Raw genomic sequence first — 24,468 nt, 5'->3', positions numbered from 1 at the left:
TGGAGCGGCTTCCTTATCTGTTTGTCTGTGTTCTCTAGTGCACACAACAGGGCGCCGTAAAGCAGGAAAGAGGAGTTCCCTTTGTGGCTCAGCAGTTAACAAACCTAAGATCCATGAGGATGTGGGTTCAATACCTGGCCTTTCGCAGTGGATTAAGGATCCAGCGTTGCCATGAGCTGTGGTGTAGGTCACAGATGTGGCTTGGATCTGGCATGGTGGCTGTGGCTGTGGCTGTAGCTCCAATTCTACCCCTAGCCTGGGAACTTCCATATGCCTCAAGTGTGGCCCTAAAAAGCAAAAAAAAAAAAAAACCAAAACAAACAAATCAGGAAAGAGGCCTGTCAGAGCTCAGAATAAGAAGAGGGGACTTCATTTTGAGGAGGGGATTATTTCTGCTCCATCCCTAAGACGGCAAGGAAGAGGAAAGCTTGTGCTCGAGGGTGTCACTGCTCCTTCCCCTCCCGGGTCCCACAGAAGTGGGGCTGGGGAAGAGGGTTGGGGGACACGTAACAGAGGAAGCGCACAGTCCTGTTTCTCTCCTGGAGCCACATAGCCCTAGGAATGGCCACATGGCAGACCCCTTCCTGCTTTTGCGGGTCCAGGGCAGAGAGGCCCCATCCGACCCGGAATACCAGGTCCTTCCACCGATGAGGCAAGAGTAGTGACAGATGGGCTCCTTCCTGCTCACCCAGACACCAGGCTCACATTCTTTTCTGCCTCTTGGTTTATACAGCAGCACAGACTGAGGCTTCAGGAATAAATAAATACTCAGCCTGGGCCTAGAATGGGCTGGGGGCGGGCCTTCCTTGGGAACCCAAGACCATTAGAAGCATGGCTTTGAGCAGAAGGCGGAGGAAGGAAGTCTCAGCTGAGGTGGATGGGCACCCTGGCCGTTGGAGTCCGGTGGTTTGGCTGCAGCCCCAGAGGGCTTGGAGAGTCAGTGGCTCCCTCCCATGACTTTTTCCTGTCCGGAAGGCAGGAGCTCCAGGGATTGAGGATAGAGAAGTCTCCCCATTCTGGAGGTCTGCTTTGAATTTGTCACCTTATTCTCAGGGCGTGACCCCAAATTTCCCACCTCCTGCACAGGTGACCCAGGGTTTGTTGAAGTTCACTTTGGCTTCCTTCCTTCTGGGGTCTCATGCACCAAGCCTTTGGTGGGGGCATCTCCATAAGCTCAGCGCTGCCCCTGCCAGCCCCCTGGAGAAGTGGGAAGGGCAAGATGGAGGAGCTTGCTCCCCGCTACACTGAGCAGGGCAAGTGGCTGCTTCCTGGAGTGGGCAAGTTGGGCCACAGTTGGTGGATGGCACAGGCATGACCTTAGGCCTTCTCATAGCTGGATGGCAGCTGGGAGAGACAGGAGAGCAAAGACATGAGCCAGTCCCTTACCCCCAGCCCCTGTACACGCATGCTCTTTCTTTGGACTTGGCTTTCTGTGTCTCCTCTCCCCCAGTGACAGTCCTTCCTGGAAACAAATTGAGTCTTAGAACTGTTGGGTCCATGGAAACTCTTCCATGGAACCCGTCCTAAGTCGCTTCCCTGGACTGGGGTCTACCATCCTTTCGTCTACCCAAAGAGGGGACGTGGGGCCTCTAGTCAAATCCTCAGGCCCCCCATCCCCAGTTCCAGGGGCTCTGGGCATTTATATACAGTAGGGAAGTAAGGGAAAAAAGCTCAGTTCTCGGAGTTCCTGTTGTGGCTCAGTGGTTAACGAATCCGACTAGGAACCATGAGGTTGTGGGTTCGATCCCTGGCCTTGCTCAGTGGGTTAAGGATCCGGTGTTGCCGTGAGCTGTGGTGTAGGTCACAGACGTGGCTCGGATCCCACGTTACTGTGGCTCTGGCGTAGGCCTGCAGCTACAGCTCCAATTGGACCCCTAGCCTGGGAACCTCCATATGCCGCGGGAGCGGCCCAAGAAATGGCAAAAAGACAAAAAAAAAACACCTCAGTTCTCCAGGGCACTCAAGGGTGGGAGGGCTGAACTTTCACCTCTATGGCCCAGAGCCAGAAGCACGGTGCAGTCAGTTGGTGCATCTGCTGCTGCTGCCTTTAGAACACTCACAGCTGGGCAGGCAAGCTGGCTTCCCGAGGGGTGGCTGGTACCTGCTGGCAGCTCCGCACAGAATCCCCCCCACCCCCAGCCGAGATAGCCCTGTGACTAAAGGAGCCGGGCAGGCTTGAACAGCTGTTCTCCACCTTCCATCTGGACCCTTTCCCCCCTGGGGTGAGTCTAAGATCAGGGTACCACACATCTTTCTCTCCAAAAAGTCTCTCTAGCCTTCCTCCCATCCGTTTCTAGCCACACTAGGCCCCAGCCTAGCATCAGTGCTGCAGCTTGCACCTCCCCCTACCCCACTCCCAAGTGGCAGCCCCAGGGGTCCTCCCACATCTGCATCCCCTGGGACTCAGCTCCCGTCCACTGCCTGGTCACAGTGGGGAGTCCTGTGGTGCTGAAGCAAGGAGAGGGGCAGGTCTGGGGATCATGAAAGATGACAGTGACGCTCCGGGTTTGGGGTCCGTGAGCAAGAGCAGAACCCAAACCCTTTCTTGTTCCCATGTCCCTCTCCCCATCTTGTTAGTTCTCTCTCCACCAGTCCAAGGCACAAAGCCCAGACCCTCAGCATTTTGGAAATGCACTGATAAAAAGAAATTAAAAAAAAAAAAGAAAGAAATTCCACTTCTTTCTGACAACTAGCTCATTCATGAACTGGCAGCCAGCTCTGACGACCATTGTGGGAGAGTCAGAGGAGGCCTGTTCCCACCTCTCCATCCTGCCTAGTCCTCAGAGTTGGGGTCAGAGCCTGGAAACACTGCTAGTCCGAAGGTTTCTTTTGCTTTTTTTTTTTTTTTTTTGTGCCCCCTCCCTGGGAAAAGGACTGACAGTAGGTCTTCACTATGTAGCTCTGATGGCTCCGGGCTTGCCATTGTCCTCACCAGCAGCTCCCAGCACTGGGTCCTGTTTCCCCAGGGCCAGGGAGGAGGCTGGCCAGGATGTTATTAACCCTTTCCACACTGCTTCCTGGCCCAAAGGGAACCCAGACTGGAAGAAGCAACATCCGTAGAGTAGATTCAAAGGCCCCTTTCATACTGAGCAGAGGGCAGGTGCCCTTTTGTTGAGATTGGGGTGGGGGGGCCTGAAAGGGAGGGGTTGGTGGGTAAGGGGTGTTTACACATCGGTTAGGGCTCTAGAAGAAATGACAAGAGCAGAGGACGTGGCATGGCAGCACATTGGCATGAAACTCTTCCCCCAGAGGCACCATCAGCGGTTCATTCAGCCTGGTCCTGGCATTCACGGCCCTGTCTTCACCTCCCTAGACTGGAATTCCACTCTAGAAGTGGGTAAAAATGGCTGGCTGGGACTAGTAGCTTGACATGCAGGGGAAACTGAGGGTCAGACAGCTCCCTTTTTGCTGCTGCAGCAGAGATCTGTGAGGGAGGACAGAGCAGCTATGTCCTGTCCTGTCTTCCTCCAGCCCAGGGAAGGAGTGATGGGTGGGAGGGAGTTTACAGAGGGACAGACTTACAGAGGAGAAGGAGCTTGTGCAGGGGCAGACACCCTTAGACACTGGATCTGCAGACCTGGGGGAGGGAGGACTTGAGAGGCCAGAGTCAGCCTCCTGGCGCCCAGCCCCTCTTCTGCTCTCAGACGGTGGCATCATAGAACTCAGCAGGGACGCCACCTCAGGGTTCATATGCCAACCATGCACAGCGTTCTTCCCAAGTGGCTTGCTCTAGGTGACCCTGGAGGTGAAAAGGCTGGGCTTCTGGCCTCTGGTGAGGGGCCACGAGGTTCCTGGGACTCCTGACAGTGGTAGATACTCACCAGTGGTCACAGCTAGGGCCAGGAGGCTCTTGTCCATGATAATCTCTGCATGGGGAGCAGCAGTGGCAGAGGGGTGCCAAGAAAGTGTGCCTTGACGACAGCAGAACCACAGGACTGGCTCTCTCCCCGGACCTCAGCGGGCTACCCCCAACCCAGGAGCCCCAGCCCAGAGGAGCAGCTTCATTTGGAGCCAGGGTATCTGTGAGCGCATCTCCAGGGCTTCTGTCCCCGCTTGCCAGGTCAAAAGCAGGCCAGAATCGAGTGCTCCATGGATGGCACTCCACTCTGCCCTCTGCAGGCCTGGCACCTCAGCACCTTGCAGAAGGCGTTCACGGGAACAGGATCAGCCTCTGCTAAACCCAGAAGATAGCCCATGAGCTCCACCTCACCCAGATCTCTGCACTTCTCAGCCCTGATTACCCCCCGCCCAGCCTGTCTCTGCACCCCCTCCACTTCCCATCAGCCCAGGAAACTGGGCTCCAGGTGCCAGTTGGCTGTCTTCTGGCCTTTGCTCCCAGCTCTGATGGAACTAAGGTGTCCATGGTTGTCCTAGAAACCAGGCACAAAATACAAAATGCCACAACATACAAAAGCCTCTCTGGCCAGGTTCCCCCCCTCCCCCGCCGCCCCCCCCGAAGGCATTCCTGTGCAGCTCTGGGGACCCAGGGCCCCCAGCCCCAACCAACTTTCGCCCAGCTCCTATCCTGATTCTGACTCCAGGGGTCTGGCCAGGGGACGATTTCAAAACCTCAAAAAGCTCGCCTCCAGGCTGAGCTAACCCTGCAGAAAGATGCAGGCGGGGAACACTGTCCACCAGAGGAGCTGCCATCACACTTGCCTCAGTGACCCGGATGGGAGAGGAGGGACGAGTAGGGCCTCTACCACCACCCCTGCCTCCTGGACCCGTCAGGAGTCATGGAGTCTGCTCCCTGTCCTGCAGTGCCTCTAAATGCATGGGGCCAGAGCAGTAGAGGTGGGCTGGATTTCACAGTTCTCCTGCCAACCTTCAAATTAGAATTGCCTGGGGAAGCTCTGAACCCACACCAGTATTGGGTTGCCATCTCAGACCCATTAACTCAAAACCCTCAGTCAGGATCCTGATCCACTGGGCTGAAGGTTCAAGCTCAAAATGCTCACAGCAGGTGACTGAGTGACCAGGACTCAGTGTGATAGGATAGGAGTGACAGGGGCTGAAACAGAGTCCATGTGCCACCTAACTCCAAAAATAAGTCTTTGAAAACTGTTGTTGGCCCAATAACAGCATAGCCACAGCTAGGGTTAAAGCTGCAGGCTGGTCTATGAATCTTTAGCCAGCAGAGTCTAAATGTTTTGATATCTACTGCCGTGCCTGATAGGCCAAACCCAGTTATTAATGTTTTTTACATTGATCTAAAGGTTAATGTAAAAAGAAATCTTTTAGAGAACCAGAGTCGAGCTTCAGACATTCTTTAAAATAGGAGCCAGGGAGTTCCCGTTGTGGCTTAGTGGGTTAAGAACCCGGCTAGCATCCATGAGGATGTGGATTCCATCCCTAGCCTCCCTCAGTGGGTTAAGGATCCAGCCTTGCCGCAAGCTGCAGTGTACGTTGCAGATGTGGCTCAGATCTGGCGTTGCTGTGGCTGTGGTGTAGGCTGGCAGCTGCAGCTCTGATTCCACCCCTCGTTTGGGAGTTTCGATATGCCTCAGGTGCGGCTGTAAAAAGAAAACTAAATAAATAAATAAAATAGGGGCCAGAACAACCCTCAAAGCAAACACTATTTCCTTGGAGTTCTTGCTCTCCGTTCCTTCTTTGTTACCCACCTTAGGAGAGCAGGAGACTCCAGTGAGAATGGAGACCCCCTGCCTCCATCTGAAGCCTGCAGCCACCAAATAGCTTGGACATTGGGCTTATCATTTCACTTCCCTGACATGCTAAATGAAAATAATAAAAGTGCCTGCCTCAGGAGTTCCCGCTGTGGTACAGTGGGTTAAGAATCCGACTGCAGCAGCTCAGGTTGCTGTGGTTGTGCAGGTTCAATCCCCAGCCTAGAGCAGTGGGTGAAAGGATCCAGCATTGCTGCAGCTGTAACTAGGATTCGATCCTTGGCCTGGGAACTTCCATATGCCACAGGTACAGCCATTAAAAAAAAAAAAAATGCGTGCCTCAAAGGGTTGTGAAGACTAAATGAAATATTGCATGTGGGGTCAACGCAGTGGCTGAACAAACAGCAACCTCAGGACTGCTATTGCTGGTCAGGGGTGCCCTCTGCTGGCAACATGAAAAACTTGACATGTGACATCCTGGGCTGGAACTGAACCCTTTGTTCCCCAAACTGAGCTGACCCAGGCCAGGATGACCGGCTGAGAGGGTGATATTATTTTATTTTATTTTGCTTTTTAGGGCTGCATCCACGGCACATAGAAGTTCCCAGGCTAGGGGTCAAATCAGAGTTACAGCTGCCAGCCTGCACTACAGCCACTGCCACAAGGGATCCAAGCCGCATCTTCGGCCTACACCACAGCTCAGAGCAAGGCCGGATCACTGACCCACTGAGCAAGACCAGGGATCAAACCCACATCCTCATGGATACTAGTCGGATTTGTTTCCACTGTGCCATGACAGAAACTCCCGAGAGGGTGATTTTGAAGGTCTGAAACCTTCACCCTTGCTCCCACATTAAGTAATACTGATACTGACTGATACTGAACCCTTGCTGACAATGGCACAAGCGCCGGAGGGGAGAAAGGGCTTGAGACAAACTCTTCAAACATGGCCCTTCCAGGTCCTGCTGCTGGGCCCAGGAACCCATGCCACCGCTGCCCCTGCCCCTAAAGGGACAATGGTAACCACCAGGCCCTGGCTGGGACTGCCTCTGTTCTTAAGGATGCCCCATAACTCAGGGCTGGGCAGGAAACAGAGCGATGAGGGCTTCTGCGATGGGCCCTGGGGACACCAAAGGCAGAGAAACCAGCCTCGGCCTCGGCCTGGCAGCGGGGAAGTGCTGGGTCAGTCCTCCAGAGAACTGAACCAGCTCTCCTGCTGGCCCCCTGGGTGGCAGTGAGGAAGTCTCTGAGCCTCTCTGGGCCCTGTTGACCGATCAGAAAAAGAGGGATCTGGGTTAGCTGGGTTCTTGGGTCCCTTCCGGCTCTTGGATGGTTCTGAACTGCCCCCACTCTGGGGGAATGAGACCTCCAGCTTCTGCCAAAGTACAAGCCAAGACTTTTAGGAGAAGAAGGCTCTCCGAGACCCAGGAGGAAAAACACAGAGGCTCAGTTTAGAGAGATAGAGATATATTTCTTCTGTTGCATATTTCAGACTTCACACTGAGCTTCAGGCACAATGCTGCTCCAGGTTCTCCTGAGAGCCCTGGCAGAGTCTTCTTCCCATGCTGCTCATGAGGGCTCGCCCCTCCAGGGCGGAAGCCCAGGCCCTGCCTGCAGTTCTGGGTACCTGGGAAACTCTGCAATGGTCTCAGTAGGCCCTGGTGCCCTGCCTTGCCCATCAAGGGGCAGCGTGTGCTGGAAAGCCCTAGAGCCAGCCCTACCCTCTCTTCTATGGTCCCCTGGCTACAAGAGGAGAGGCTGACCCATGAGAGCCCAGCTCTGTCGTGCTCCTCTAAGTCACCTGTTCTCCGGGCCTCAGAGCCTGGCATAGCACTTGCACCCCTGCAGCGCCTTGGCTGTGAGCACCACAGGCCGAGGCTGGGGGATGAGGCCCTGGAGAGCGAGGCAGGCCCAGCCTCCTCCAGAGCAGCAGCAGATGGGCTCGTCAGGCCCCTGCTCCCCAGAGCCCTGGCCCACTTTCTGGGGCTGCTCTGAGCCCTATTGCACGTCTTCTGGTTCCAGTTCAGCCCCCCGCCACCCATTTTCCTTTAAAAAAAAAAATTAGAGGGGAAGGTGGAAGAGTGGGCGGTGGAGGCTGGAGCCCTTCTCCCCACGTTCCTGCCCACCTCTGGTCCCCGGCAGAGCCATCAGCAGTGGTAACACTAGGCCCACCTTCCCTGTCGTCTACGGGTTCTTGATGGCTGATGTGGGTGTACTGCTGGGGCCTCTGGTTCTTGCCCGTGAGGGGGACACCCCTCCGCTGTCTGTAAGGTGCAATTCCCCCGGTCTGCCGGAGGCACTGGCTGGGGCCCTGCTACCTGAGTCGCCCATCTGCTTTGACAGGCCCCAGCTCCGATTTGGGGTCGGGAAAGAGAGAGCTCCAGCTGGTCAGTCTGCAGAGCTCCAGGGAGGGACAGGCCGAGGGGCCCGTGGCACACAGTCCAGCCACAGACCAGAAGCCGCTCAGTTCCCCATCTGTCCAGGCCTCTAGCGCGGGGCCCGTGAGCTCTGCGTGCAGGCGGGCAGCCTCCTCCGCGGGCTCTGGCTGAGGCAGGTTCAGGATGCCGCTCAGGCCCTGGAAACTCTGCTCCATATACTCGTTGTGGGGGGGCCCGGCGTGCAGCCAGCTGGCATCATCTAGAGGTGCAGAGCAGGGAGTAAGCATGCCCCGCCCGAATGATTCCACAAAGGCCAGACCCTGGGAGTCAGGTCTGGGCACCCCAATTCCTGTCCCAGCTCTATCCACTGAGTCACAGTTTGCTGAGTGACTTTGGGCTAATCCGCAGAACTTTTTGTGCCTGCAAAACTTAGTTTTACAAAATCAAGATGGTAATCCCTGAATCCCCAACTTGAGGATTAAATAAAACAGTGAGTGCAAGGCACTTTTAAAAGTAAGGTTACTTTCTGATCATGGCCTGTTGGTGTTACCCAGGCCCTTTCTCAACCACCTCCAGTGGTTCCCAGAGCCATGAGAAGCCTAGTACCAGGCCCTCCAGCTGTGGCTTTCTGCTTACGTTGCCAGCCTTCCTTACCGCCACTCCCTGCATTCTGCTATCCTCCACCTCCTGTTCCCCTCAGGCACCAGACACTTGCCAACTTTGTTCCCTCAGTTTAGCATATCCCTCTCTGCCTATTAAAAATCTAGCCCAGGAGTTCCCGTCATGGCTCAGTGGTTAATGCATCCGACTAGGAACCATGAGGCTGCGGGTTCGATCCCTGGCCTTACTCAGTGGGTTAAGGATCCGGCGTTGCCGTGAGCTGTGGTGTAGGTTGCAGACGCGGCTCGGATCCTGCGTTGCTGTGGCTATGGTGTAGGCTGGCGGCTACAGCTCCGATTCAACCCCTAGCCTGGGAACCTCCACATGCCACAGGAGCAGCCCAAGAAATGTCAAAATGACCAAAAAAAAAAAATCTAGCCCATTCGAGGCTCAGCTCCAGTAGCCGCCTGCTGTAAAGCTTGCCTCCATTCTTCCTCCCATCTCCTCCATCAGGCCGTGAGTCCCAGGAGAGCAGGGGTGCGGCTTGCCCTTTCTGATCCGCTGCAGCCGCCGCCCCACCCCAATACCCCATCCTCTTCTGGGTTAGCCCTGCTCTGACCCACCTTTTCTGTGTTAGAACGAGGCCAGAGGAAGGAAACCTCTACCAACTTATTGAGCATGAACTGCATCCCAGTCCCTAATATTCCTAATATCCCTAATAGTTCCCAGGGGGTAACCTGGGTTAGGATCCCCTTGCAGGAACCTGCAGCCCATGCCTCTGTTCAGAGTCTGCTCTCTTAGCCTCAGCCAAGCGGACAAAGGGCCATGTGGCCCCTGCCTACGTGGCTACCAATGGACTGGGAGGATGGCCAAGTAGATCTGCTGTCCCCCAAATGGGGAACTGGGGGACCAAGAGGCCCTGGTTAGTCTCTGCTGCACCGAGAGGCCATGTATCACATATCAAGAAGTCAGAGCCTGGGGCTGATACTCGGGGAGAACCCAGGATGAGGGACAAGATGGCCCCAGAGGCAGTGAGAGAGCACTTTGGGTTCCCAGTGAGGGTGAGACATTTCCTGGGCTGTCTGGGGAAAGCCCTCCATTCTCCCAATAATGTCCCCTTTTTCACTGGAGCTATAGGTGGAGTGGATTTGTGTTCACACACCCAAGTCTCCAACAGGTGAATTACGCTTTCTTACCGATATGTAATAAGACTGAGGCTCAGGAAGGCCAAAACTTGCCAAGAATAAAAGCCCAATTAAAGCATCAGAGTTGTAATCTAAAGCCAGTCTGCCTGACTCCAAAGCGCCACAGAGCAGCACAGGGCCACGGGGAGGCTTAGCGAGGGGAGGATCAAGGCCGAAAGCTTCCCCCTTCCCCTCCTCTGATGATCGGCTTCTCGGGGTCCCCTGCCTGGCACATCCTATCCTGTCTGGCTCCTGGGCATCACTTGGGAACTAGATCCTTACCTTTCCTGAGAGGTAGTTTGCGGTTGAAGGTCAAGGGCAGCACGAGGAAGCGGGTCTCACCCAGGGGTTCCCAGAAGTGAAGCAGTCGAACCGTCCAGGCCCCCGGCCGCAGGGGGCGGCTGAGTGGGGGCTTGTACTGCGTGACCTCCGTTTCCGCGTCTACCACGATGTCGTAGGACGTGGCCACCACATAGGTGGGGTCGATCCACACCACGGTGGCTGTGAGGTTGGGGCCCCGGGCCCAGCGCTGCATGGCCACAGGCTCGTCCAGTGGCCCCAGCAACCCCCCAAAGTTCCGGAAAAGACGCTCTTTGGGGTCCCATTCAGTGCCAACCTGTAGGGAGGGAGGCAGCTGTGTAGGAGCTGGGGTAAAGGCCTTCTCTCTCCCTGCTGCTGCTTCTAACTCCTGTGTGACCTTGGGTCAGTCACTGTCTCTTTCTGGTCCTCCGTTTCCCCATCTGCAAAATGATGGGTTCAGACTAGGATTTTTTTTCTTTTCTTTTTTTTTTTTTTTTCAGCCAGGCCCATGGCATGGAGAAGGTCCCAGGCCAGGGATCACACCCACACCATGTCAGCAACCCAAGCCACAACAGTGACAACGCCTGATCCTTAACCCTTTGCGCCATCAGGGAACTCCTCAAACTATGATTTCTGTAACATCTCTCTGAGATTCATGCTAGGCTCCTGCTCTGATCTGCTCTGCAGTGTTGGGGGCAGTAAGGCAGGGATGAGGTTCGAAGCCCTGCCCAGAGATCACCCCGACACAAAGCAAAGGCCTCTGAGGAAGAGACCTAGGAGACACTCAAAAGCCTAACTTCCTGGCCCAACTGGAAGATCCAAGTCCCTTTAGAAGCAGTTCCCCGGGGTTTAGAAGATTGGGCTTGTAGTGAAACCACAGTCCCCTCCCTGCTGACTGCATGTCTTCTGTGCACCCAAGGCTGCCATCACTGGGAAAGAAGACCCATGAATCCAGTTGGGAAAGGCCAAACCCAGACCTTAGCCCTCCCCTGGTGTCTGTCCCTCTCTCCCCGCTCCCTGAGTCTTGCTGGGGGTCAGGAGAAAGCAAGGGGAGGACCTGTCCCACCTCCAAACTCTGGAGCCGGCTGGCCTGGTCACTGCGCCCCAACAGCTTCAGCGACCCCTGGGGCATCAGCCACATCTCAAGCGTCTCTGCCGGCCCCTGGGCTGAGGGCTGCACCGCCTGCGTCACCAGGTAGCCCTGGAAATGGTCGTCATAGAAATACAGGTGCACGCTGGACGGCAAGCCCTTGGGCTCAAACCTAAGAAGGTTCCAGCAGGGAGAAAGGGAGAGGCCATCAGCACACCCGACTTGGCCTGGAACCACAGGGAGGGGGCTCTGGCAAGTCCCATCCCCAGGTGCCTCCTTTGCCCCAAATCTCACACCCACAGAACCTATGCGCCTGGCTCTTGCCATCTTTGTTTTATTTGCATTTTTTTCCCTGCCTCGAACTGGGAGGGGTCCCTGAGGGTAGGGGCTGTCTCTTTCCAACTGGCATCCTCATAGGGCTCTACACCCTGGGGGTCTGCAAAAGGTCAGAAGAAGGTCTCACCTGCAGAGGGGGTCGGCCAGTGGGGATGCAGCGGTGGCGACATGGCGTAGGCTGAGGCGGACAAAAGCGGTGTAAGCAGTGAGCATGACATCACTGAGCCCACTGGGACCATCGGCCACATCGTAGGTGTTCTCCCAGTAGGCCTTGAGGGCTGGGGTGCCGGGGGGGTAGCTGCCATAGAGGTGGAAGTCCAGGATTTCCAGTACCTCCTGGTTCACAGTCGACTCAAACTTCCGGGCAAAGAAGGTAGGTCTGGAGACTTGCTGGAGCAGGAGAGGCAAGGAGGGTGAAGGAGGCTGGAGGGTGCCAGAGAGCATGGCAGGGGAGGGGCCCTTCCCGGCCCTGCTTAGAGATCAGCCTCCCAGGGCTAATCCCCGATGGGTGCTCCCAGAGCAAGGCCCCCAGATCCTCTGACCGGACCACGCTGGCTCATTTCTGACCCTGCAAAGAACCTGGCAAAAGCTGGGATGAGGGAGTTCCCGTCGTGGCTCAGTGGTTAATGAATCCGACTAGGAACCATGAGGTTGCGGGTTCAATCCCTGGCCTTGCTCCGTGGGTTAAGGATCCAGCATTGCCGTGAACTATGGTATAGATTGCAGACGTGGCTCGGATCCCGAGTTGCTGTGGCTGTGGCATAGGCAGGTGACTACAGCTCCGATTCGATCCCTAGCCTGGGAACCTCCACATGCCACGGGAGCGGCCCTAGAAATGGCAAAAAGACAAAAAAAAAAAAAAAAAAGCTGGGATGAGGCCCTACCAAGGGGCGGAGGTTGGGGGTCACGGGGAAGCACCTGCAGCCGGAGGAAGTCCTGCGGCTTGAAGTCGTTGGGGGAGCAGCCGCACCAGTCCACGATGTGCTTGTACTGGCACTTGCAGCCCAGCTTGCGGTTCCAGTTGGTGACCCGCAGGTTGTTGTCCACGAGGCTCTCGCAGGCCGGGCTATTCTCCAGCACCGTGTGGAAGAAGGACTGCGGGTGGCAGGGCAGGGTAGAGACGGTGAGCCGTGGGCACCCACCACGCGCCCTCCTCAGCCTGGGGGTGGGCTCAGGTCACCCACCTCGGCTGGGAGCAGTGTGTACGTGTAGAATTGACGGAGCTGGGCCACCAGCGGGTCATCGGTGTACACCACATACTCCACGAAGCTGCGCGTCAGCACAAACCAGTCCGAGCCGCCGTCCACCACGATGCCCGCTGGGATCTGCCGCTCGCCCAGGCGCCACATGTGTGAATCGCACTCATGGAAGAGCCGGTCCAAGCCCTGTTTCTTGATGAACCTATGGGAGGCAGTCAGGCCCGTGGCCAAAGGTCTTGCAGGATGGGGCCCCGGCTCCCACCCTTCTAGGAACGAGTGCTCCTCAATCCGTCCTTTTTTTTCTTGTCTTTTTGGGGCTGCACCTGTGGCATATGGAGGTTCCCAGGCTACGGGTCCAATTGGAGCTGTAGCCGCAGGCCTACACCACAGCCACAGCAAGGCCAGATCCGAGCCGCATCTGCGACCTACACCATAGCTCACGGCAACACCGGATCCTTAACCCACTGAGCAGTGCCAGGGATCGAACCCGCAACCTCATGGTTCCTAGTTGGGTTCATTTCCACTGCACTGTGACAGGAACTCTGTCAATCTGTGATTGGTTTGGAAACTCTGGAACCCAGGGCTGAGGCCTCCTCCCCACCCCCTCACCTGGAGTTGTCCCGGCCATGGGACTTGAGGAAATTTTTGTCTCGGTTCTTGGACAGGAAAGCTACCAGCTCCTCATTGGTCCTGGAGAGGAAATGGGGTGTGGGCAGCTTTGTGAGGGTGGCTCAGTTACCGGCCCTCCAGCATCCTGAGCTTCACTCCTGGGCTCCTTCCTGTCTCACTGAGAGCCATTCTGACCAAGGGCTCTACCCCAGGTTGATGCTTTGGGGTGTGGGCCAAGGAAGACCACCCCGTCCTTGCTCCACCCCTTGCTGTCTGACCAAGGACCCCCAGTACAGACCTCTGGCTCCTCCTTCTTCCCATCCCGTGTCACTCAATCCTCACATCATCTTTCACCAACCCCTCCCCTAAAACATGGCTGGGGCCAAGGGACCACGTCTGGGCCGTGCAGATCCCAGAATAAAGCTTTGGGGAGGGAAGGACTCCGAGTGCCCAGATGGGCCCCCCCTCCCATCCAGAGGGCTCAGAGCGCCACCTCACACCTGGTCGGGTAGTCAGTGGCACTGAGGTTGATGAAGAAGTCCCAGGCCCAGCCGGGCACCTCCAGCAGGTCCTGCATGCTCCGCAGATACATCCTCAGCAGGCTGGCCCCACCCCAGATGGTGATCATGCGCCAGGGTGTCACCCGCACGTTATCGTACTGCCGGGCCAGCTCTACCACCTCGCGGTGCAGGTAGTTGGAGCGCTGTGGGAGTTGGAGATGGCGATGGCAACTCCACAGGGGCAGACGGACCCCCAGCATTACAACCTCCCCATCCCACCCCAACCCAGGGCAGAGTACAAGCGACACGGAATGGAGAGGGCACAGGCCAGGGCTCCAGCTCCAAAGTGGCCGTGTCACCTGGTGTTGGCTTGCTCCCCCATCTCTAGGCCACCTGAAAGCAGGTCAGAGGTACTGTCTGTCTGTCACTTTCTGGGGCTCTGCTCTGCTCACTCAGGTGCCCTTGGTCTGCCCCGGCCACGGTACCTTGTCCACATGGATATAGAAGAAGTGCCGCTCGTGGTAGACAGCCTTGAGGAGACGCTTCAGCTGGCGGATGGCGCGGCCATGAACCACCAGCATGTAGGCGATCCGCACTGGGGGGCTGTCCATGGGCTGCTGGACCCGGGGCTCATCCCACTGGATGCCGGGGCTCATCTTCCCTGAGAGCAGAAATCAAGGCCATTGGTGAGGTCCCATCCTGGGTGGCAGAATGCAGGCGAGACAGGAAGAGGGGGCTGCCTGCCTCCCAGAGGAAGAACCCTGGACTTGGAGCCTGAGACTCCTGGGCCCCAGCTCCATCTCTGCCACTTAGGGCACAGAGGTGGGCCCCTCTGAGCTTTCCCCCTTGAGAAACAGGGGTGAGGGTCCCTGCCATGCTCCCTCCCAGGCTGCCACCCCTCCACCCACACATCGCTTACCAGCCCGCTGGCAGTGCCGGGGCACAGCCTTGGGCATGAGGCTCCCGGCCTGGTGCAGGCACACCACGTTGGCGATCTCCTGCTGGCACTGCTTGGAGCTGGCCCGGGCCAGTGCAGACAGCGCATCCTTGCCCACGATCTCACACTTGGGCGTGAAGCCATTGTCTGTAGGCTGGGGGGCGCCCTCCACACTCCCTGTGTCTCCATGCGGGAAGCCAGCTGCCCCAACCAGGGCCTCCCCGGCCGCTGCCCCACTCAGGTTCTGGCGGCCTGGGGCCTCTGGGGGCAGGGTGGGAGGGACCCGCCGGCTGGCTCTGTGCCGGCTGGTTACTGCCCGTACCACCTTGGCCACGGGCACGCCGGGGCTCTCAGCACGGCCCCGCCAGCGCCCATGCCTTCTGCCCGCACTGCCCCGCCGCCCAGCTGAACTATCTGTGTCCTTGGAGCCCTCGCCGGGGTCTAGCGGCCGTGGCTTCTTCTGCCTTCCTTTCTGTAAAAAATAGGCAGACACAGGTCACTGGGACAGCCTCCTGCTGGCCTTGGGCCTAGAAGCCCCTGCCACCCTTTGCTAGAAAAGCACGATTCGCCCAAGGACTCTACAGCACTTCTGCTGAGACCAGCGCCCGGGCATCATGGCACCTCCATACCCACAACCACACAGATCACAGGGCACTACATCTCTTTTATGCCTTGGGTTCAAATACCTTTCTTTCTTTCTTTCTTCCTTTTTTCCTTCCTTCCTTCCTTCTTTCTTTCTTTTTGATAGGCACCGTTATTAAGATAGGGTGCTTGTGAGAGATGCAAGTGGGCGGGCAAGGAGGCTGCCTCAGAAACCACTATCTTTTTCAGCAAATATGAAAGTGAATATCCACATATTTCACAAGAAAAGTGCGTAAGGGCCCTGCAGAAGACACAAGAACACTGGTCCTTCCGCCCAGTCCTGGCTGGGAAGAGACAGTTTTTCTCAGAAGGAAAGCATCCTGCAGACTACAGTATTTCCACGTGGGAGTGCAGAGGCCACAATTGAGCAAAGGGGTCCTGCCCGGTGCAGAGGAGAGAGGTGAAATCTGAGACCCCCTTACTGCCTGTGTCTTCTGGGAAACAGAGAGCAAAAGAGTCAGAGTGCAAGAGCTTTACTAGGCGGGAGTCACATCTCAGAATGATGAGGAAGCAGGAGCAGAAAGCCTGCAGACGGCCAGGCCGGCTTGACATCTGTGCAAGGAGGGGAAGGAAGTGCTTCCAAAGACAGTTTGGCTTACAGAGGGCCTTGGCCAGCTAATGGGAAGCTCCAGGGCAAAGAGGGCCTGGAGATGGGAGCCCTAGGACCACCGCAGAGGCGGGGGGTGTGGGTGGCCCAGGAGGTGCAAGGCCACAGCTAGAAGGCTGAGGCGCAGCCTGCAGGCACTGCAGCTGGAGGCTGGGACCTCACTGTTCCTTGTGGCAGGGTCACTCTTGAAGGAAAAGCTGAGCGCTCTGCCTCCATGGCTCCATGCTTGCTTCCTGGCTCCTGTAGCCTCTACCCAAACCCAGGCACTTCCCTAGATGGTCCTGTCACCCTTGAAGTGTGTATACCCACCCTCTTCCCAACTCTCCCTGTCCTCCCACTTTTTTTTGGCTGCACCCATGGCAGGTGGAAGTTCCCAGGCCAGGGATCAAACCCACACCACAGCAGTAACAACACTGGATCCTTAACCTGCTGTACCACCTGGGAACTTCCTGTCCCCGCGCCCCTCCCCCTTTTAAGGGCTGCACCCATGGCATATAGAGGTTCCCAGGCTAGGGGTCACATTGGAGCCATAGCCGCCGGCCTTTACCACAGCCCCAAGCAACACCAGACCCAAGCCATGTCTGCGACCTACACTGCAGCTCGTGGCAACACTGGATCCTTAACCCACTGAGTGAGGCCAGGGATCAAACCTGTGTCCTGGATACTAGTGGATTGTTTCCGCTGAGCCACGATGGGAACTCCCCTTCCCTGCCTGACCAAATCCCATCTATCCTGCAAGATCCAGCCCTGAGTCCCCTTGTGTGAAGCCATCCCATCTGCCCCATGGCAGGATGTTCTAGCTCACTGACCCCTTGGGAGAGGCTGTCATGTCAGCCCCATCTCCCCAGTGCTTAGCAGAGTGGCTGGAACATAGGAGGTCAGGTTGGTGTCTGGTGGGTGAGACATGGAAGGGATGGAGGGGTGAGAGGCACTGTGAGACTAGCCTGCAGTCCCCCAAGCTCCCTGCCCAGCTCTGCCACAGGTACCCACCTCTGAGCGGGTGCTCTCAGCTATAAAATACAAGAATGAGTGTCCAATGAGACAGAGTGGGAGACAGCGCAGCTAGAAAGAGCTGGTTCCGCCAGCTGTCCCCTTCCTCTCTCAGCACTCTCTGTGCAAGAGTCCTCTCCTGGCCTGGCCTCCCAGCAGCATGACTCGCTGGACCACAGCCTCTGAAGTACCCCCCTCCCTTGGCGTCCTTCCAGGATGCCCTCCTGGTGTTTTCCCTGTCCCCCTGGCCACTCTTTATCAGCCCTCTTGGCTGACCCTTCCTTAACTCCAAGGCTACTCTGGGGTCTTTCCTCATCCTGGCTTCCCAGGAGACCTCATTCCATTTCCTAATTCCATCCACTTCCAGATCTCTCTGGCCTGGATCGCTCCCCTGAACCTTGAGGTGTCTAACTGCCAGCCTCCCTGATGCCTCCCCTGGGAGCTTCAGAGACCGTGCACTCAACCCCCAAATGTGAGCTCCTGATGGTCCCCCAGCTGGCTCCTACTTCAGCCTACCCCATCCCAGTTAACTCCATCCTTCAAGGCGCTCAAGCCCGAAACTTTGGGAAGTCAGCTTTGACTCACTTCCCTCCCACTTCGACAATCAGTAAACCCTGTTGGGGCACCCTTAAGGGCACCCCCAGAATTTGATCACCTCTCACTGCCCCAAGGCTACCACCCCTGCCTAGAAGCTGCTCTCACTCTGGCTTCCTACAGTCCCCTCCCATCACAGCTGCCAGGGTTCCCTTTTTTTTTTTTTTTTTTTTTTTCCATTTCTAGGGCCGCTCCCATGGCATATGGAAGTTCCCAGGCTAGGGGTCAAATCGGAGCTGTAGCCACCGGCCTACACCAGAGCCACAGCAACTTGGGATCCAAGCCACATCTGTGACCTACACCACAGCTCACGGCAACGCCGGATCCTTAACGCACTGAGCGAAGCCAGGGATGGAACCCGTAACCTCATGGTTCCTAGCCAGATTCGTTGACCACTGAGCCACGACAGGAACTCCCAGGATTCCCTTTAAAACAAGTCCCATCTCACCACGCCTCTGCCTGAAGCCACCCATGGTTCCCCCTCTGAGGACAAAGCCCAAAGCCCTTACATGAGCCTACAAAGGCCACGTGAGCCACGTGTGGCTGCCCCCCTCCCTTCTCTGACTTCACCTCCTAACAAGGCTAACTCTCCTCCAGCCACAGTGGCCTTGTCAGCGTCCCTCCATCCCACCTGGCACTCACTGTCCTCTGTGCCTGGAATGCTCTCCCCTAGGTGTCCCCACAGCCCCTGGCTCAGGTGGCCTCTTCTCAGGGAGGCTGTCCTGACCACTGTATTTAAAACTCCTGGAGTTCCCGTCATGGCACAGTGGTTAATGAATCTAACTAGGAACCATGAGGTTGCAGGTTCAATCCCTGGCCTCGCTCAGTGGATCAAGGATCCGGCGTTGCCGTGAGCTGTGGTGTAGGTCGCAGACGCGGCTCGGATCCCGCATTGCTGTGGCTGTGGCGTAGGCCGGTGGCTACAGCTCTGATTCGACCCCTAGCCTGGGTACCTCCACACACCGCGGGAACGGCCCTAGAAAAGGCAAAAAGACAAAAAAAAAAAACAAACCTCCGGCCCTCCCTCATCCTCCACTTTGTTTCTCCCAGAGCAAATATTACCATCTCTCATCCTATAATGTACTTTATTTATATGTGTAAGTGTGTATTATGTCACTCTGTGTCTCTCCCTTTTCAAGAATGTATTGTCCACAAGGCTGGTTTTTTTGTTGTTTTGTTCAGGGATATATTCCTAGAGCCCAGAAGGATGTCTGGCAATGAGAGACACGCAGTATTTGTAGAATGAATGAATGAATGAATGATGAATGAACGAAGAGCTCTTGGCACAGGCTCAGCGTTTAGTTAATGCTGTCATCATCATTAGCATTAAACAAAGGGGAATAGGAAACAGTCAAACGTGAGGTCAGGAGAGAAGCCAAGGTCTTTAGACACTTTGGACCATTGGGTTGAGTTTTCCCTGCCCCTCCCCTCGCTAGGACCTCTCTCTCCTCCCCGGCCAGTGTGGCAGGGGCCTCACATGACAAACTCACAGCCACCTTAGGGCTATCCAGGGGCCACCCCTATACCCTGGCACCCAAGCCTTCTGTGCCTGGCAGCCAGCCAACCCTCTGATCTCTTGGGAGGCACCCAGTGAGAGCAGGGGATAGTTAGCTCCATCTGAGAAAAAAACACCTGCAAGAGGGAGGTGAGGGAAGCGGCAGCAGACCCCCTACTGCAACCACACTGGGGAGGGCACCCTGGACCGGGCAGCCCCCCGGAAAGGTGGCGGCGGCCCCACTGAACTGAGGGTGCATCAACCTAGTGATGTCTGACCTGGCCACACGGTGGGCAGAGAAAGACATGTTCAAGCTTAGGTGGGTAGGGATGGCAGAAGAGCTGTGGGCTCTCAGGATGGAAGCCAGTGTCAGCGAGTCAGGAAGCTGGTCAGGAGGGCAGGGCCTGGGGCATGGGGCCAGGCTAGCAGTGGTGGGGGACGGGATGTGGGAGGAGATGGGCATGACGGTGGCCTGCACTGCAGCAGGGAGCTGGCTGACCCTGAGAAGGACAATCCCAGAGGAGGCTGGGGGACCAGAAGGCAGCAGCAAGGAACTGGGGTGGGGGGCAGCCAGCCCTCACTACTGCCCCACACCAAGCATGTGTACAGGTGCAGCCGCAGGCCTCATACTGTGCCCCTAGAGGAGCTGCCCCCAGTAGCCCCTGAGGCCAGAGTCCCCTCTAATTACTGAGGACGGGGATTAGCCCTCTGACAACTGCCTAGATATATTCTGGCCTCCAAGGCCCCTTCCTCCCCACTGGGGACGGAGGAATTCAAAGTCCTCTGCCATTTTCTGGCTTTGCAGCTTCTCCCTGGAATCCTTCTCTGAGCCACGGAGACAGAGGACCCAGCAATGGACCTTTGGACTTCTCAGACCACGTTAAAAGTACGTGGTGAGACAACATTTGTGAGAGCTTTGAAAACCATAAAGCGGCTCTTTGGATGCTAATGGTCATCTCTTGTCTCCACTCCAGCCCCTCCATAGACGGGCAGAGCGCGCGTCTAAATGCACATCTCATCCCATCGCCGCAAAACCCCTTCGGACCAAGTGCTCTCCCCCTGCACTTAGAACAAAGCATCAGCCTCTCTGCATCTCCAGGCTGTGCCTGGACTAACTCCGGAAGCTTCTTCTTGGGACCCCCACCATACACGCCTTCCCATTCCCTGAAAGCACCTCCAGCTAAGCCCATTGTCCTCAGGCTCATCTGCCTGAACGCTGGCCACGTATTTCCCAGACTGGATCTTTCAGTGCACAGGCCACAACCTGCAGAAGCCTTCCCCAACCACCTCTCTACACCGGCCCCCTTGTTACTGCGATTCCTTTTCATGGTCAGCTTCTCCCTGCAGACTGTCTGCCCATGAGGACCAAGACCTTGTCTATTAATTTCTTTCTTTCTTTTTTCTTTTTGGTGCCACACCTGCGGCATATGGAAGTTCTCAGGCTTGGGGTTGAATCAGAGCTATAGCTGCCAGCCTACACCACAGCCACAGCAACACGGGATCTGACCCATGCCTGTGACCTACACCACAGCTCATGGCAACGCTGGATCCTTAACCTACTGAGCAAGGCCAGGGATTGAACCTGCGTCCTTATGGATACTAGCTGGGTTTGTTACCACTGAGCCACAATGGGAACTCCTAGTTAATTTTTGTATCCCCGGTATTATGAGCACAATACATGGTATGAAGTAGGACTTAATAGTTGTTGACTGACTGACTGAATCCCTACTACCATTGGGCAGTGTTGACATAATAAGAGTTTTTTACCGACAGTTTAGCATGTGCCAGCAACTCCTGCAACTACTTCCCAGGCATCACCCAATGAGAGAGGCGCTATTATTACTTCCATCTTGGGGGCAGGGGATACCAATGAGGACCTGAAAGAGCTTAGGTGATTTGCTGGTGGTCACACCACGTACTAGCAGCAGCACTGGATGGTGAAGTGGGGTGGTCCAACTTCCACACTCACCGTCCAGAGCACCAGGTTATGCTGCGGCAACTCTGAGGTGGCTGCCGAAGGGGTTCAAGCACCAATGGCTACTTGCACTGCACAACCTCTAGGTCATCAAGGATCTTGTTTCCATTCTAGTCCAGGGATTCCCCATATTGGGTTCTGCTAGGAAGCTGGACGAGGAGGTAGGGGGCAGGATTCCAGGCGACTCTACTGCCCCAGTTCTCTGCCCCCCTCCCCTCCCCTCCTCGAGGCTGGGGGCAGAACAGCAGGGACCTTGAGGCTTGGACAATCTCTCAGCCTATCCAGAGATTCACAGAGCCAAGTGGCTCAGGGCCATTTGCTTCTGAGCAGCCTCCCAGGCTTTGCCATGCCCCTCTCCAGGGGGGGTCACCAGCCTCTTCTCACATAATCCAGGGTCCCAGGACTACCCAACTCCTCGGCAGCCCCTTCCATCGCAGAATGCTTATCTGCCCAAAGAATCTTCACGCATTGAGTCCAGAATATTCTCTTCCCCTTCCTCCTAATCACCCAACCACAGCTCACTCCTTTCAGATGTCAGAGTCAGCCTCCCCCACCCCCCACCCTCGGCTCCCTTTGGAGCTGGGGTCTCGTGTGACACTGTCCCAGCTCCCCTCACCATCCCAGTCTCTTGGTTCTTCCAAAAAGGCAAAGGCAGCTCCCAGTGTCCACCCCAGGCCTTCCAGTCCGCCCAGATGCAGGAAGGGGAAGCGGACATCAGGGCTCCTCTGGCCTTCACCTGTCCAGGTGGAGGGGCCCGAAAGGACACGGCCAGCAGAGGGTCTGACACAGAGCTCTACAGGCACCAGAACCAAGGCATGAGGGCAGAGAAGGCCTGCCCTCTGGCCCAAAGCTTAGGGCCAGAGTTTGGCCTATCCTCCCCCATCCTCCAAGGTGGTCCCAGACCCCACTGGACCCTCCGACCATGTTAGGGAAGACAGGTCTGGACCTCCAGCTGAAATCACAACAGCCAAGAGTGAGTGAGACCCTCCGGGCAAGGGCCTAGGGACTCAGCAGGACAGGGTTTGCCCCTGCCCCAGGCCTGGGGCTCTGCTAAACCAGCTACTGCTGTCACCCTTCGAGGGGCAGCCCCCAATTCCTAATGTCCTGAGGCCATCTCACCAGCTCAAGCCCTCTGCCAGCCTCTCCTGGAGACCCAGCAGGTTCCTCAGATCCCAGGCTGAAGAAGCCACGCCTCAGGGACACTCCAATTCTCTCCCCTGGGGTCACTGCCTGCCTCTTCCCTCAGTTGTCAGAGTTCCACACCCAAGCTCTACTTCCTCACTGGCCAGTGCCCCTCAGGCGTGGCTGGGCATGGATTCCTGGGGTCCCTCCGCCCCATTCCTCTGCCCATGGCGCGCAAACCCCCGCCCCCTCCCAACTTCAGAAAGTTTGGCCTGGGGCTCCCCATCTCCCGAGCAGGCTCGGACCCGGACCCGCCTCCCCGCCCCACTCTCCGCCACTAGCGCCTGACCTTCATTGCTCCCCTGGCTGGAGACCACCCCACTAACACCTGCTCCGCTCTTCCTGGGCCCCTGTCCCCCGCGGCCCGGGCCTTCGGGTCCCGCACCGCCCCCACGCACAGGGCCCTGGGCCCTCCTGGGAAGGGAGCGCCAGGGGTCTGAAGTCCTGCTCCAGGCGGCCGCTCTCGTGCGAGACGCAGTCGGCCGGTGCCCCACTTCCCGGCCGGGGCCGCCTGCAGCCCCTCCAGGACCCCGCGCGCCCCCGCGCCGGGCCTGCCCGCCTGCCCGCCCGGCCATCGGAGCACCTCGCCCGGCTCGTCGTCCTCCAGGACGCTGAAGCTCCACACCACCAGGCCCTGTAGCAGCAAAATGGCCAGCGCCGTGGCTATTGCCAGCTTGTAGCGCCGAACCAGCTTCTGCACCCGCGCGCTCGCCACCATCTTCCTGCCCCGGACGCGGGGCGCGCGCCCAGCCCTGCAACCCGGCCGCGGGCGCGCGCACGGGCGCGGGCAGAACCGACTTGCCCCAAGGGAGGAGGGACTGGCGCGCGCTGGGGGCGGGGCCAGGGGCGGGGCCCGCGGGCCCGAAATGCCGCGCCCCTCAGGCCAGGGGCGGAGTCTGGGCCCGCGGAGCTGCCGGCCTCTGCTCCCTGGTGTTTGGGGCGGGGTACAGGCCTCCCTCTCCAGGTCTGCTTCCCGGGCGGTACCTTCCGCGTCTCGGTCCCTGCACCAGCTCCTACGTGTGTGGTCACCTCCTCCTGGAACAAGGGTGCGGATAAGTCTGCGGCCCGACCTCTCTCTGGCTAGCCGCCTGGTGTCGCTGGGGATGGGGGAGCTCAGCCCCGCGCAGATCAGCTCTCGCGCAGTCCTCGAATGCACAGAGAATGCTGGAGCTCCTAGAAGCGCTGAGTTGGGGGAGATTGAGTGCCACAGCCCATGCCTAAAAACCCTGGAGGCCGCACCTAAGGAACAAAGTCTAACTACTTTGACCGGCGTCTGAGGCCCTTCGCAAAGTCTTGCTTTCACTCTCCTCTAAGCACCCTCTGACCTGTACTGGAGCCGTGGTGGTTCTCTGTCAGATTCTGACGGGGTGCTGTCGGAATCACCCCCGAGGACTTGATAAAACAGATTGCTGTTCCCCATTCCCAGAGTTTCTGCTTTGGTAGGTCGGGAGTGGAAGCCGAGAATTCGAATTTTCAAGTTCCCAGGTGATGCTGAAGCTCCTAGTCTGGAACACACTTAGAGAATCACTAGACCTTCGCACGAGCTCTTTCCTGTGCCCAACACTTAGCAGCTGCCCCTCTGCTCCACTCCCCCTTCTCATTGGTGGTATTCTCCCCAAAGGCTTCCCTAGCACTGGGCAGTCGCGTACTGTTCATATACTCGGTTGCGATTTCTCTGGAATCATGCCTTCTTCACCTTTGAACCCTTAGCCCGGCAATGGACACCCAGCAATGCTCAATAAACGCTGCGAAAGAAAGAGCAAGTGCAGTCCAACTTTCCGTTTCATCAGCTCGCCCTACCATTTTTGGAAAATCTGACATGTTCAAGCACCGTGGAGACAAGGCCTGAACCCCTGGAACCCTCCCCCAAACCTGGCAGGTGCACTGAGAAAGGAAAGGGAAGAAGACGGACAGCAGCGCCCAGGGTAGCCAGGCGCAAGCTCTGTGAGCAGGAAGCAATAAAAAGAACAATGCCAAGACTGAAGATATGCAATGAAGACTTTAAGAATCACTACACAGAGGTCTGAAAAAAGAAACGGTTTAGGAGTTCCCATCGTGGCGAAGTGGAAACGAATCCGACTAGGAACCATGAGGTTGCAGGTTCGATCCCTGGCCTTGCTCGGTGGGTTAAGGATCTGGCGATGCCCTGAGCTGTGGTGGAGGTTGCAGACACGGCTCGGATCTGGCATTGCTGTGGCTGTGGTGTAGGCTGGTGGCTGCAACTCC

At 57.1% G+C, this 24,468-nt stretch overlaps 1 protein-coding gene across 1 annotated transcript; it reads right to left on the bottom strand.

Annotated features, from left to right (window-relative positions):
• XYLT2 (xylosyltransferase 2) lies at positions 7,075-23,082 on the bottom strand. Its single transcript, XM_005668924.2, has 11 exons — positions 22,826-23,082; positions 14,740-15,229; positions 14,306-14,481; positions 13,821-14,023; positions 13,321-13,401; positions 12,697-12,913; positions 12,431-12,607; positions 11,640-11,902; positions 11,153-11,348; positions 10,069-10,402; positions 7,075-8,261 (listed from the first exon to the last, which is right to left on the bottom strand). Exons 1-11 carry the CDS (start codon positions 22,958-22,960, stop codon positions 7,939-7,941), a joined length of 2,595 nt encoding a protein of 864 aa, XP_005668981.2. The 5' UTR covers positions 22,961-23,082; the 3' UTR covers positions 7,075-7,938.

This window comes from Sus scrofa, chromosome 12 (genome assembly GCF_000003025.6).
Source record: "Sus scrofa isolate TJ Tabasco breed Duroc chromosome 12, Sscrofa11.1, whole genome shotgun sequence".
NCBI classification, from domain to species: Eukaryota; Metazoa; Chordata; class Mammalia; order Artiodactyla; family Suidae; genus Sus; species Sus scrofa.
The sequence above is the reverse complement of the archived record's forward strand: the minus strand, read 5'-3'. Positions and strand labels throughout refer to the sequence as shown.

Excerpts from the sequence above, each read along its gene's own strand:
- XYLT2 (XM_005668924.2), bottom strand. The coding sequence starts at position 22,960 with ATGGTGGCGAGCGCGCGGGTGCAGAAGCTGGTTCGGCGCTACAAGCTG. Across the intron at positions 14,024-14,305 it reads TCTATATCCATGTGGACAAG|CGCTCCAACTACCTGCACCG; the intron begins GTACCGTGGCCG and ends CAACTCCCACAG. Across the intron at positions 10,403-11,152 it reads GCCGGCTCCAGAGTTTGGAG|GTTGGCACTGAATGGGACCC; the intron begins GTGGGACAGGTC and ends CCCTCCCTACAG.